The 14,993-nt window shown below is 44.5% G+C and overlaps 1 protein-coding gene across 3 annotated transcripts in view; it reads right to left on the minus strand.

Moving 5' to 3' along the window:
* Positions 1-9,630: 9,630 nt before the first annotated feature.
* Positions 9,631-14,993, minus strand: part of STIMATE (STIM activating enhancer) — a 41,483-nt gene continuing 36,120 nt past the window's right edge. For 2 of the 3 annotated variants that reach the window (XM_062585211.1, XM_062585209.1), the window contains exon 8: positions 10,419-14,585. In XM_062585211.1, coding sequence (XP_062441195.1) covers positions 14,469-14,585 — 117 coding nt within the window. In that variant the 3' untranslated portion in view covers positions 10,419-14,468. Of the gene's footprint in view, positions 9,810-10,418; positions 14,586-14,993 lie in introns of those variants that run through there. The other variant, XM_062585210.1, reaches the window with a different exon arrangement.

Here is a 14,993-nt window from a genome sequence, read left to right on the forward strand (position 1 = left end):
TCATGAGCCTCGTGCCGGTCGAGGCTTGGCTCATAGCCCTGGAAAAAGAAATTCCGCTAGAAGTCCCCTGTTTTACGTGGAAATGTTTGTGGATAACACTATGCTACTAGAATACACGCTTCCTCATTTGGTGCTTAGGGACCTCTCCTAGCTAAAGACAACAAGCATGGCTACTGAAAAGATGGTTCTCCATCGGAGCAACACGTGCTTGTGTGCTGTAAAGCCTCTTCCGCAAAGCCTTTTAAGCACGTTGTGGAGAAATAACTTTTCTAGGCATCGGGGTACACAGATGGGGAACTCGCCAATGGGAAACACGAGCATCACAGAGCCATTTCCTCACCGTATTCCCCAGGGTCTCCTCCGGCAGGGGTATCAACCGGACAGGAAAAATAAGGTGCCCTGGGGCTGCTGGTTTGGAGCTTGACCGAAAACATTGTTTGGGAGATGCTCTTCAGTGCAAAAGGACTTTAAAACTCCCCATCTGGGGCTGCGTGGACACCTTCCTCACTGCTACTTCTCTTTATGAAAAAAAGCAGAAAAGGGAAGGGGACACGTTTCCCACAGTTGGACTTGTTAGGTCTCCAGGAGAGCTGGATAGGAGGTGGAGGAGCTCTGAAAAGGGTGAAAGAGCAATGGTTTCCACCATCGCAGTCGGGATTTTGGCTGTTGCTGAGCTCCGAGCGCCTCTGCGTTTGCTTTGGGAAACTGTCGAGCAGCTGCCGAGGCTTCGCTAAAGCCCTGGCTCGGACATCTCTCACCAGCAAGGGGTCATATATCAGCGACGCTTGTGCTAATTCTGTCGGTAATATTTATGAAAACAAATGGGTGCCCTTAGAAGAAGGGCAACACACCAGGGACGCCTTGAAGAATATTTTTCTTGAGGAGAGCACTCGTTAAAGCTCAAGGGCTTTGCTCTTGGGTTACGTATGTGCAGCTCCACAGCGTGTGCAATCTGCTTTCCTCCACCCCCAAGCGTTTTTACAAACTCCATGGAAAGCTGCAGGTTTTATGCATTACGTGTTTGGGATACAAGAGGCAGAGAAGTTCTTGGGCATTGCTCACTTGCCCCAGAGACCTTTAATACAACTTTCATCCCTTAACTAGCTCTGGCCTGCACAAAACTAAGTTTTCACTGTTTAAATATTATATTTAAATAACAAATTAGTGTTCAAATAAAAGCGGCACCTACCTTAATGTTCCCCGGCCAGGGAGGAACTTCCTCTGAGGAGCAGGTCCCCTTCGTGAGACCACACGTGCAGCAGCAGGCAAGAGCCCGGGTACCAACCCAGAACTGTCGGGGTTAATCAGCGAAGAGGAACCAAGCCCCAAAGAGCCCTGGAGAGCCATCTGGCTTTCCAATGAACTACCTCCCACATGACTGGGGTCACGTTCAGCAACGGGATTTTGGTGGTGACCAGAAAAACAGGAAGCAGGAGGAGAAGATAGTAATGCACCATTGGGTGTTGCCAGCAGCGGCGGCTGTTCGCTTGCTGCTCTGTTCGTATTCAGGAGATAGATTCTTCTATTTGGGAAATACGAAAGGCGGAGCGGGTGAGGAAGGTACTTACAGCAGTGGGATGGTGCATCCGCTCCCTCTGTTTGCCCAGGTGACCCAGGATGCAGAAGCTGGAGCTCTGGGACCAGCACAGCTGGCTTCGCCCGACAGCACGGAATTTTAGGTCTTGCAGCATCCAAAATTTGTGGTGGCTGCACAGACTCCGCTGAAGCAGCTAGAGTTTTTCCCAGGGATTATCGGAAATTCTGGGTCATGCTGCAGGAATTCCCTTTCTGGGATGGACGTGGAAAAGGTGCTGTCATGCAGCGCCTCTGGAGGACTCCATCACGTCCCCGTCAGCACCTGTCAGGCACTGTGTGGCCGGGGTGGAATTTTCCATGAAACAAAAAGTAAAGCAGAAAAGCAGAGCCGTCATGGAAACCTGACAACACATTTTTCAAAATAGGGTTTTATGTTTCTTTCAGGGCATTGGGACTCTTTTTTTTTTTTAGTTTTATTTAAAAAAAGGTAGCACTAACGGAGTTTGGTGAAGGGAAAGAGAGAGGATTCACTGAAAAACTTTCGAACAATTCTCTCTCTCATTTTAGGTTTTAAACAATGCTAAAACCAATTAAGTAACCCTCTGTTTTCATCTTCTATAGGATCAGACATCTCACTACACTCTAGACATCCAGGGAATTAAAATTTCACTTCCCTGCAAACAGGGAACCAAAGCCCATTAGACAGGGATGTCTATGGCTGAGGAAAGATTTCAGCTGAAGTCTCCAGACTTTTGTTACCCCTACAACCCAGCTCCTCCTTGCTGCCCTCTGCCTCCCTGTTTGCAACAGGACTTTGAAGAAACTGCACTGACACTAAAATCGTGCCATATGCCATTTGAATATTTATTCTTTGTATATGACAGACTAGACCATAGCTTGTAATGCCAAAAAGTTTTCAGAATTCATTTAAGCATAAGCTGAAATTGGTCACTACACTGTGCCAACCTGCATCCAATCCTTTTTTTTTTTTAAACTAAATCATCATAGCAAACACCATCCAACAAATAGAAAACATAAAAATTAAAAACAAAGTTGTACCCTTAGACATGAGTCCTTTCCCTACTTAATGCCTTACAGAAGAAATTAAGTTAACTATTTAGCCCTGCAGTAAGATTAACGTAAGAAACGGCAGTTTGGGAAAACGTTACAACATTTATCTAAGTGACGCATGTCCAACTCGGCTGTCAGCCAAAGACGCTCTTGGCCGGCTCTTCTTTAGGTTTCTCAAAGACTGTTTCACTCCCCGTCCGATCTCGGCTGAATATGGAAGGTGCTGCAGAGCCCATTTGTTCTTAAAAAGGGAAAACAGAAGAGAAGGCGGTCAGTGAAGCAGCACACAAAACTATGGCAGTAACACTAGCGCTGCTAAAACATGCACGCATTTGGCAGCAAGAATTTACCACCCCATCACCTATACCAGGATCCCAACCTGGTGCTCGCACCTGAGGACGTAGAGCTTGTGGCAAGGTTGGGCTCATCATTTTGTTACCCCAAACCATAAAACATCGCGCTCTTGTTCCAAGCACGAGGCAGGCACCCAGCAACTGCGGGTGGTCACCACCATCAAGAGGACTCTCAAAGAGGAGACACCCTGCAGGAGCTTTGGAAACTCGGAAACTAGTTTGAGGTTCAGGATACCATGCTGAAAAGGGGTTAATCAGTTTTTCTTGTACCTCCCCTCTGGTGATGGAAAAACAACATGAAAGCAGAGTACCACAAAGAGAGTATTCGGTTTGTAAGTCCTCTCTCACCTTCCGTCCTTTATTGTCCCCAACGTGTTTCATCTCAAACACGTAAAATTCATCCACTTGAGAGCCTAGAAATCCCCTAATCTATCACTGGGCCTCCAGATCTTCAACTCATTGACACCGACCACATGACTGGGACTCGATTTTAACCATGACTAAGATGGCAAAGCACAGGCTCTACCTCCCTCTTTGCAAAGCTGAGTCAGGGAGAAGAATCACTTGAAGCAGAGCCCCGTTGGCACCTACTGGTGAGAATCAAGTGGGCAGATCATGGATTCAAAGAGCCTGCAAAGCCAGGCCAGGGTACGTGTGCCTTGCTGGCTGTTGTTTTGGAGGAGTACCCCTTGGCTGAAGATAGCAATTAAGTTAATGATTTACTTTAGAAGATTGCTTAATTGTTTCTACCAGGGAAAAGAGACTTACCACACTGCTTCATGACTTGGTAGGTTTTGGATTTGATTTCCTGGTTTTTAGAAAGGTTTCCTCTGGCTCCTTTGAGATCTTCTACCTTCACTGGAGGACGCTTCTTCTTCACAGGGGCCGGCTAAGAAAGATATATTGCTCACACATCAGTATTTCAAGTATAGAAACAATGGAAATACAGCTACATTAGCCCAGGGCTACAACACCCAGAGCTAATTCAATAGCCCATCTATTCCATCTTTGAGATTACACATGCACACACTTTGCCCTTGATACAGCTGTACAAGGGCACAACTGCAAGAAGCCAAACCACGCAGGGGGAGCAAATCCCACACAGATATTCAGTGTCCAGGTAAAAATCCCCAAACTTCCCATCTTCCAGTAAAGTGCCCGAAAGCTCCTCTGCAGTATCTGAGAGAGTCAGCACCACACTCTGAATCTGAACTTGAATTTTGATGGCACAACCTTTGAAAGAGATAGTGAAATATATAATTTTGATTTTTTCTGTCTAGTTCTGCGGCTCTGCCAGGTTCTTTTGCAAGTGAAGATCAAGACAGACTGATAATTAAAAAAAAAAAAAAAATCTGTATTATGTTCAGGAACATCAGACAAACAAAACACTCTTACATCTTCATTACTAAATTATCTTGTGTCTACTCATTGGGATAAGCTTGACCCACAGGTATTCATCATACCCAGCTCAGGAAAAACTTGTTGGAGAAACCACAAAGGACACTTGGGAACTGACTATTACAGATCTCAGCCTCTAAATTTAGGGAGCTGAGCACTCAAAAGGTGTTGTCTACAAGCATGTGTTGAACACACCTGAAACACCGAACCTGAAGAAGAAAATGTAACATAGAAATGGATGTGCCATCAGGTGCTGCACTAGGATTTCCAAGTACAAACCTGTTTACAGTTTTCCTTGCTACAGGAACTACAACAAAAAAAAAATCAGGATAACACTCAAAAAAATACCAGCCTACTCCTACCTTTAAATCACTATTTCAAAATCACACACATCAGTCAGCTGCTGTTGGCACTATTAATATCCCCACTTCTGTTTACTGTTTCAAGGCTGGGTTGCCAAGCTCCCACCACGACATAATTAAACCTCCGAACGCTCCAATTTTAGTATTTTTGTGCACCGAAGCACTGATAAGAAACTTTGTTGTCCACTGCTACGTACACGGGCCTTCCCACGTTTGGATTTTGGCAGCGATGGATCCTACTTATCCACTTGTAGGTCAGTGCCTGCAAAGCTGAGAACAGCTGTGGGGGTCACAGAAACATCTCCCAAGCCTCCAGAAAGGACTTGACCATGCGTTTGGGAGGGTGTACGGAGAGGGAGCAAGCAAGCACGGTGCTTGGCAGAGGAAGGCTGGCAGCACTAGAGATTTCAGCTTATTTCCCGCTGTCTATAAATTCCCAAGCATGCTCAAAAATAGCTTGCTGTCAGTACCACGTGTATGTGCTGTGGGAAACAAAACATTTGCAAGATCTCTTGGGAAAACACCCTACAAGTAGCCAAAAAAGCAAGGGGAAAAGGGCCGATATCAAACCCTTCTGAATTCCCAACCATCTCGGGTCAGCCAGCTTGTTCACCCAGGGTCTCTTGCCGCGTTGGCACACCCGCGTGGGGAAGGGCACGCGACGGGCCGGTTCCCGGTGCCTCCGCGCGGCGCGCAGAGCGCGAGAGCAGACCCGTGCCCTTCCAGCACGGACAGGGAAGAAACTCGCTTCCTTATCAGGAACAAGGAACCTGCTAAATCCTTTCTTTAACTTTTGTTGACAAGAGACTGTAACTTCAAGGCTTTTTTCCCAGACTAGGGCAAAAGCCTTCTTTGGGAGGGAGGGTGGGAGAGGAGGCAGCGACAGGCTGAGCAGAAGTGGTGAATTCACCCAGCTATTTTAGAGTAAAACCTCCCCCGCTCCGATTACAGGAGATTTTCCAGCAAGACGGCTACAGCGGACTAGTTAGCCCCCAGCTAAGAAGCAAAAACGCCGCGGAGGGAAGGTTGTTAGGAGCCTCGGAGGCGACGGCCAACCGCGCTACTGCTCCCGGTTGCCCAGCGCGAGCCGGTTCGGGAGCAGGGCCTGCCAGAAGCCGTTCCCCGCACGCCCAGCGACCCGGCCTGCGCTTTATCTCCTCCCGTCACAAGCCAAAGCGCTGGGTCACGAGAGCTGTGACTTCGCTCCCAGGCTCTGCTCACCCGGAGTAAAGGGACTAAGCAGAACTGAGTCATTCTGCACGGCGGCGGTGGGTTGCTTTCTCTTCCCATACTCTTACTCTCCAATTCACCCACCACATAGGACTCTCACGACGAAGAGGTCGGCGTCGGGTACGTGCAACTTGGGCTGAAAACAGGAGCGCGTGCGAAAAACCCAAAAATCCAGAGCTAATTTTAGGATCACTTTGAAACACTGAAAATTGGGGAGCATGGTAAAGCCAAACTACTAGTTACAGACTGAATGTCAGAAATGTATGCTACAAAATTTCAGCTTCAAGTGTTTCGTCCTAAGAGCTGTGATTTCCAGTCATACCCCGTTTCTTCCTGCATATTATATTGAGCTTTAAAAGAAGAGAGAGAGTGCACTTCAGAAGAGCCACCTCATTTGAAACTACTGCCAGTTCACATACATTCCTCATCTACTGCTCTAGCGTTATCCGAGAAAAGCGTGCTGGAAAAGCACAAATCGTTTCTACAGAGAAATAGCCTAAACTACAGCAATAGAAATATTTTCTCCCCTTCCTATAATACCTAGAGTAAAACACATTATTCAGGGTTAATTAACTGCACAGAGGGTAGTTGCTTGCTTTCTTCATCAAACAGCCCTCATGACAATTTACTTGTTAAATCACGTAAATGAAGTGTTTAAGTACTTCAACATAATGAAACAGGTCAGCTAGATCAGAAAAGCTGAATTCACTGCTTAAGGGGAACAACTTGCTAATAAGCTGCTCGGCGCAAGGCTCCTAAAGCGGCCTCGGATTTGCCGGGCGTCCCGGCCGCCCCGTACCTGTGACATAACGGCAGCGCTCCCGCGGCGGCAGTCCTTCGCGCGCTCGCTCCCCCGCTTCGGCTCGCTCCCGCCTGCGCCCTCCGCGGCTCTTATTTCCCCGTGCTTATATAGAGCATCTCTCCCGTGAAGTCACGAGCTGGGTCACTTTCCCAAAGCAGAGCCCGGATGATTCAGGTTGGCGCCGGCTGCAAGGTTTATTCTGGGGGATGACTGCGGCGCGCCGCGTTTACGGCGCCTGGCGCTGGCTGGGGCCTGACGCGGGCCGACAGCTGGGGCAGCGAGACCGCCTGGAAGCCCGATCCGCTCCGCCGTAAAACCCACTTCCAGGGGAGCCCACTGGGGCTCTATTTATAACTTTAAAAGGCAAAGCTTCGGCACGGGCACAGAACTGACTCGTGGCTCTCCCGAGGGGAGGAACAGGAGAGCGTTTCTTTCCCAGCCCAACACCACACGCATCCTGTAAACACTGGATGCATCACACGGACCGCGTCCGCCGCAATTTCTTCTGCGCAGGGTATTTAATACAATAGCGTTTTGGATCATTAATAAAACACAGGGTTTCACCCTTGCAGTTCTGTTACAGAACCTGCTCTGACGTCAGCTCTTAAACATTAGAGAGGATAAAAATCGCTTTCTACTTACAGCAGAATCAGAAAACTTAAATCATTTCACCCGTCACAGGTGTAGGAACAGCTTCCTTGGACAAATTCAGTGCCCCCCACCACACGTGCTGACAGCAGTAAAGCCTTCCTCAAAATTTAATCTCTCTTCCCTATACATTTTCTTCATTATATAACGAAACTCTCCCAAGCACGATTGCTAATTGTGATTAGAGGGAGTTTGGTGGTGGTGGTGTTTCCCTTAGCAAATAAAATAAAACAAAACACAAATCTTGTTATTTCTTTACATCATTAAAAAAAATGAAAAACAACTTCTGTAACTACAAATACCTAAAATAAACCAAAGCTCCAATCAATTTTTTTAATATGGGAAAAGCAGACTTGGCATGCCTCCAGACACTTTTTAATAGAAATACCGACTGCTGCAGTGCTAGAAACCTCCCCGAGCCTTTTCTCAGGCTCTGCCTGTGTTTTGTTTCATCTACCGAGAGAAGCACAGGAGGTAAAGTTAAACTGGTATTTTTCATTACAAAAACATGACATCAGTAGTGCAGCATTAGCGCTCCCTGACCGAGGCACTGAGTCGCGAGCTGCACACCGTCCGCCAGACCTCCGAGCGCCCGTTCTGGCTTTCCAGCTGAACTCCCTCCAGGCCTAAGAACACGCTTTCTTTTACATTACTCTCAGAAGTACTATTTGTAGGCTTAGCAGCAGTTTGGATGCTATGCACTTAGGCAGCTGTTCTTTATGTTGAGTTTCTATTTCAAATCCACGGCTTAGCGAACAAGAAGAAAAGTCTCTGGGGAATAGCAGGACTATTAGACTAACAAAACAGTAGGAAAAAACATCAGCTTTAGAGAAAACATTTTTTTTTTCATCACGCAAAATAATGCCTCTTTTTCTATACATACCCATAAGCATTGCCTTTCTGATGCTATTACAATAGGGAGAAAACAGTCTGCACGTTTAAAGCAAGTAGTTAGAATTCAAGACAGAACCACTTTTCTCCCTTGAGCTTTTAAAATGACTTCATTCCACTGCTGCTGCACTTTTCTCATCTCAAACCCAATAAGAAGGTATGCTTGCACCACGATATGATTTATACAAACAAAATCCTCATACTTGTATCAACCAACCTTCAACTTGCATGCCGTCCAGAGGCGGGAGACGAGGCACCTACAGAGGCAGGCAGCTTATCCCGAAGCTTCTCCAAGACATCTTGCACAGCCCGGACAACGCCATTCTCTCTCATTCAGCTGTGTGCTTCCTAAATGCTGAAGAATAAGCACAATCATCGCTTCTTACGGAGCATGGGGTAAGTTTTCCTCACAAACAAAAAAAAAACCCTCAAATCTAAACCTGAATTACTGCCATTTCAGAGTAGGAGCCCTGTTCACCTGGCTGCAGTCCTGAAACGTGTTAAATGGGACGCGAACGACGGGGCGGAAGGTGGCTCATTTATTTCACAGTGACTAACACTAATGCAAGTTAGCCCTCTTCCACCTTCCCCCGGCACACGCGGCACAGAAGCCCCTTTGCTGAGAAACGGCTGCAACTGAAATGCGGTGACAAACGCAGACAATTTAGTGACTTTACACAGAGCTGGCTGCCGAGATCTCCAAACAGAGCTTCTTACAGGAGAAACGTCCTCTCCGAGAAAGCGCAACATCTCTTAGTGGACCTACAGGCCTGCAAGGCAGAAGATTATTCTTTGAAGGAAGCAGTGAGAGCAGCAGAAGCTTGCCAAGAACAGGACTTCTGCCCTGTGTGGGCATAAAGGTATCAAGTTTCCACTCTCACAAAAATAAATCACCTATATATGGTTTATGATACAGCTTCACAGTGAGCCGGTCTTCTCTCTCCTGGACAGCCTTCCTCATTCCTCCTGCATTCTGGGGGACACTCACCACACCACATGCACTAGCAGAACACCACACCTGGAGAATTAGATGGCATCTTTCTGCCCAAGGAACGGAAAAAAGCAAACTTAGTTACACTGATTTTGTTGGGGATGGTCAGGGAATATCTTCTAAAGCGCCAGCTGCAGAACATTTGGCAACCGAAGAAAAATTGTCTTCCATGAAGGGGAAGACACAAGTCTGCACTGCATAAATAGCATCCAGAAGTGACGTCTCTCCTTCAGACAGGAAAGGACCAGTACTGCTCTCCCCTTCCTTTTGCACGGCCTCGGGAAGCACTGGAACTGGAAGCAAAGCACGGATGACATCGCTCACCTCCAGCCTGCTGCCCTCCAGAGACGGGGGCAGAGAGGCTACTTGGTCTCAGAACCAGGCTTCCCTACGTGGCCCTCTCCCAGCTCTCAAGGGCGGACTCTGCGAGTCTTGTGATACAAGGCACGTCACAGGCAAGCCTCTCGACAGGACCCTCACGAGCGACGAGCAGGAAAACACCTTCCCTCAGCTGGCATTTCTATTACCTGTTGCAAACAAGTCAAGAGAACAGAAGACAATACAAATGAACAAGTTATTCAATTAAACTACACCTCTGGCAAGAGGAAGGACATTGGAGGTAAAAATCAGAAATTTCTACGTTTACACATTCTTGTTGGCAATGAACAAAAGGCCTGGCTTTGAGCCTGCTTCCCGCTTCTCAAGCGATCTGATGTGTACTAAAGCACTACAGCAAATTCCAACCACCAGACGGCTTCAGGCCACACTCTACAGCCTCAGGCTGCACATCTAAGGATTTACGTCCACTGCGGAAACACAGGTGGTTACTCTCCATGGAGTGCCCTGAGCGCTCGAACCAGCCTCAGGGAACAGAGCACAAATCCGAGAGAAGCTTTGAAGGATTCTTCAGCCGTAAAGAAAATCTGCTACCCAGCAATAGCGGCGCCTCCTCCTGAAAGGGGGCTTGCTGTTAAAGGACGCGGACGTATCGAAACGAACACCACACGGGAGAGGAACGGATTAAATCTGCAGGTCTCATACTAAAACTCCAGTAGCCAAAGCTGCTCCGTCCAACAGCACAGGGTGAACGCTGAGGCACGCTTTCAAACAGAACGAGCATAAAACAGGCGTACAGATCTGTAATAAGTCAAACTTTATTGTAAACCATTATACAACGTAGTTACATCAGATACCCTTAGAAGTTTAAGGTAACAGCACTGATTAAACAGTATGGTCCAAACAGAGGGCAGCAGAACGTAGCTGTTGGTTTTGCTCACACAGGCTCTACTCTGAATTTACTTACAAACAAACCCAACATTCAATTTGAGACGGATACCCACGCAAGACAAACACACCTACAAAGAGAGTCCCTTTCTAAACATACTGCAGTTTTACTTTGTAAAACCATAGTAACCATTTTCAGTAATTGAACTGGAAACTTGAAATACCTTTTTTTTTTTTAAAAAAAAAAAGTTTGCACACCTATGCTGTAGGTCTGACCGACCTGATGTCGCTGGATTTGTCCACTTTCATTACTGTTTTCTCCTGGGAGAGAGGGGAAGGAAAGAAAAAACAAACAAAAAAAAACCCCAGCAAGGTTGCACACATGGGTTAGTGGAGCACAGCGGCAGGAATTCCTTGCCACACTCAGCTCTCAGCAGAGCGGGTGCCAGCGAGGACCGCTCCTCCCTCGCCAGGCACCGCCGGAATCGCGCAGACACCTGCCGCAGGGTATCGCGTACACTTTGCATTGCTCTAATTTGCAACTCAGTTTGAGTTTTCCCTGAAGAAAAGCTTCGTACATTTTAGCCAGCAACGTTAATATACAGCATTTTACCTACTTAAAGTAAGACAAGGGGGACCTGAATGAACTAAAGCTGGAACTTGAAAACCACATATTAGACAACATCGGTGTTTTTAAATTTATGCAGATGTGTCACAGGCCAGATACTAGAACCAGTTAAAACACATAGGTTGACCATTCAGGGTAAACTTGATCTCTACTAATATTTCTGTATCTCTTCAGTACGTTGCAATCCCTTTCTCTTACTTTGAGGCACACTACGTAGCTTATTTGCATTAATTAAATAGGATTACTTTTTTCTTTTTAAAGAACAGCCTGAATTAAACCTTTGCAACAAGTTGTCTTAGAGTGCCAATGCGAGGATAACACAAAGGCCACCGTATTGTAATTTGATTACCAAATCAATTCTTTACAAAAAGAAGTATTTCAGACTGCACTGCCGATACTCGTCATTGAGCAGCAAGACATAGTAAAGCACTAGGCATATGTTTCCTCTTCTGACATACAAGCTCTTCAGACAAAAGCACGTAATCCTGTACCTACTGCAAGAGTTCTGGTATTCATCCCATATCTGATTTCTATCTTAAAAAGAGGCAACCTGCCAATTTTTCCTTTTCCACGTCTTTTTCACATAAGAACAAAACCTGACGAGAAAAAACAACAGTTTTTGTTATTTGGTAAAGCTGAAAATGAAATTTTTATCCTAGAAGAGTTGTTCTTTCCCCTGTGGAGATATGCTCCTCCTGTTATTACTGTGGTATTCAGAATACGTCTGTCTTTTTGGCTCATAGTGCTTTTACTACGTCATTTTGCTAGGCATATTAAAATCTCAGATCAAGTGATATTTAAGCACTTAAGACAAGAAAAATTAGGCATTCTTATAACTTTGCTACAACCATCTTCAAGAAACTGCTCCATAGTGCTTTATACTGTTTTGTACTTGGTCAGTAAGTTTGAGGTCTGCTCAAAACAAATATTTCACATGATTAAGGCCATAATTTTACACTGACATTTCACAGACTAAACATGAGGCTAGAAATAGAAATCATTTTCATAATCTAAGTAACCGGAGAAGACGAGGGAGAAAGGAAGATAAACGAAAGCTTGTGCAGTTAAATTTGTGTGCGCTGCTCAATTACCTCTGGCGGCAGACATGGGTAGTAATGGCTGTGCAGCAGCATGCAGCACGCATTAGTTTGATTTCACTACCTGAAATGGAACAAATCCTATGCCAAAAAAAATAAATAAATAAAATAAAAAAAATGCTGCCATTTGTGACAAGAGCAAGTCTCAGCTCTTAAACCCCTTTGGACTGGTGAGCTGTATTCTGTTAATGAAAATGAGTTCCTTGAAGTACTGTGCTTTTGGCGATATGAGCCTGCTCGACGGTAAATACTTGAGAGTGGACACAAGTCACAATTGATGAAAACCCCCCTAAATGCCTAAAATAGAGGCAACACTGATTAGGGACATTTCCCCATCCCTCCCATTTCAGAGTAACTCAATTAAGCATCCAGTCATTAGTTTCTAGATTTAGTCTAAAAGAAACACTAGTATTTAAGCTTATTGCAGTTATTACGTTTCAGTGCACAGTAACAGAGGTCAGTGGCTCAACTAAACCCTCAAACGTCAGGTTTGGTAAAATGTCCCTTTTAGCCAGCTGGACACGCTGAGGCGTACCTGAAGTCTCAGAGCATTTTGTTCACCTCAGTGGCCACGCAGTGAAAAGGAATGCTGGAAAAGTGAAAATAAGTAAGGGAGCGCACAGTTCAATATTTACTAAGGCCCAAGAACCCCATTTAAGTGGTCTGGATACTATACCACATTAAGACCTAGTAAATCTATAAAAAATGTAAAAAATCTTAAAAAGTTCTGAGCAGTTTTCTCATGAAACTGTTTGGTTTAAGGCTTGGAACATTTCTGATGTCCAGATACTACAACAGAGTTGCAATTACTTTCTGTTGTCACCTCTTTGACATGTTGCCTTGTCCTACAGAAGGTTTAACTAAGCAAGGAAAGCTGTCAGAAAGAGTAACCACCGTTTAGAAAATACGGAAGGTCAAAGGATGCCACTGAAAACATGTCTGCAAGGTTTAAGATCAGCATGTTTTCAGCTATCGAAGACAGACACTGAAAGCTGCAGAAATTCTGCAGCAGATGCAGTAACAACTATATTATACCCCTCTTTTTTAATACTAAAGGATAATCAGACTTTAAGGAAACTAAACAGGAGAAATACTATCTTTTAGGGGAAAAAAGATAGAAACCACATTAAATAGAAGATTGCTGTTTCAACAAAGAACAAGCAGGAACAAAGCTATTTGCAATATTGTAGCCCAACAACTCCAATCAGATGAAAGTCCTGTACGGCAGGCCCTATATAAGGAGAACTGTTTCATCTCTTTTGGATTACTTGAGAGGTATGCACGAGAGACTTGCAGGTTCTTAAGAAACATAAATAACTGAAGTCATCCTTAGATATCAGTTTCACACATAAGCAACCTATCACAACAGATGCTTTGTTATATGCTAAAGTGCACGTTTGTCAAATATGCAAGTAACACCTCCTATTAAAATGTATTTTTAAATTGTGTGTTCAAAAGCACACGTAGTACTGCATTTTTAGTGATATTTGGTGACTTTAGCAGTGACAGAGAGCTTTTCCCTTTGCAATCCCTTTGTCTTAAACCAGGAGACAAGGATAAATAAGATTCTCATGACCAATCTTTTGACCTTTTCTGCACAAAAAAGGGAACTGCATCCTTTTCTCTGACAAAGAGAATATTTAAATATAACTGTATGAAAATATAACTTAAATATAAAATAGTCAAATAGATTTGAGGAGACCTGGGAAAAAAAAAAAAAATCTTTGTTTTACCTATTAGTTCCATAGGTACCTTGTAGCAAGTAAACATTTTGTACTTAAAAAAATAACATTAAGTTACAGCTTGTAACCATAAACTATTCTGCTCTAGGAATTATGCTGCAAAAGCCAGTTTTAGTAGCAAAACATACTCCTTTAACTTAGTTGATTCTGATGTCTTTTTGAGAACATCTTAAACTGCATCATTCAGAAACCATAAATGACAGATTCCTGCATCTGTTTTCTGTAATCTTCTCCGAAATGTCAGAAACAAATCACTTCAGTAACTAGTCCTTAACAACACTGTGTTTTCACACATGATGAAAAGACATTCTTGCATAACTGGTCAGTGTGTCTGTAGTGCAACTGAACTGAAAGTCTTCCAACTGTTGCATTCTGTTGGTAGACGTTGTTTTTGAGTCAGTCTGTATGAAAAGGGAGATGCAATTGCAACATTAAGACCCACTGACTGAGAAGTTTTTGCCATGATACCTGCAAACACACAGGTCAGGGAATGTGTCATACAGGCAGACCAAAACGATGTTTCTTTTTCTTAATGGGCTTTAAGTTGGTCAATCTGCGTAGGTCCTCTTCAGCGTCCGATTCCTCCATCTCATCGTCTGCCGAAATGAGGATCTAAAAAGCAAATTATAGCTTCTGAGTAACACGAGTTAAAGTTACATTCTTCCGTCATTCTACTTTTAACCTCTTACTTTTTTTTATGCTTGCAAAACACCTTATTATTTGACTAAGACTACTGAACCTCATTTGGATTTGCTGCCAGTACTATCAAACGTTATGATTCCTTTCGGAATCTCAAGTAAATTTCAAATGAAAAAGGACACACGTGTATTAATCTCCACTAGAATCGCAGACTCTAAACATAAGGAAGCAGTGCCTGCACCCCCGGGGCAGTAAGGGTGGCTTGCTGTGAAAGTAAGTGAGAGAACATATTGCCTCCCTACCCACATTTGCAATATGGCAGTTATTTTATGAACAAAAACATAGATGGAAAACATACACTAACCAACTACAACTAAAAAC

This window comes from Rhea pennata, chromosome 12, assembly GCF_028389875.1.
Source record: "Rhea pennata isolate bPtePen1 chromosome 12, bPtePen1.pri, whole genome shotgun sequence".
Lineage (NCBI taxonomy): Eukaryota > Metazoa > Chordata > Aves > Rheiformes > Rheidae > Rhea > Rhea pennata.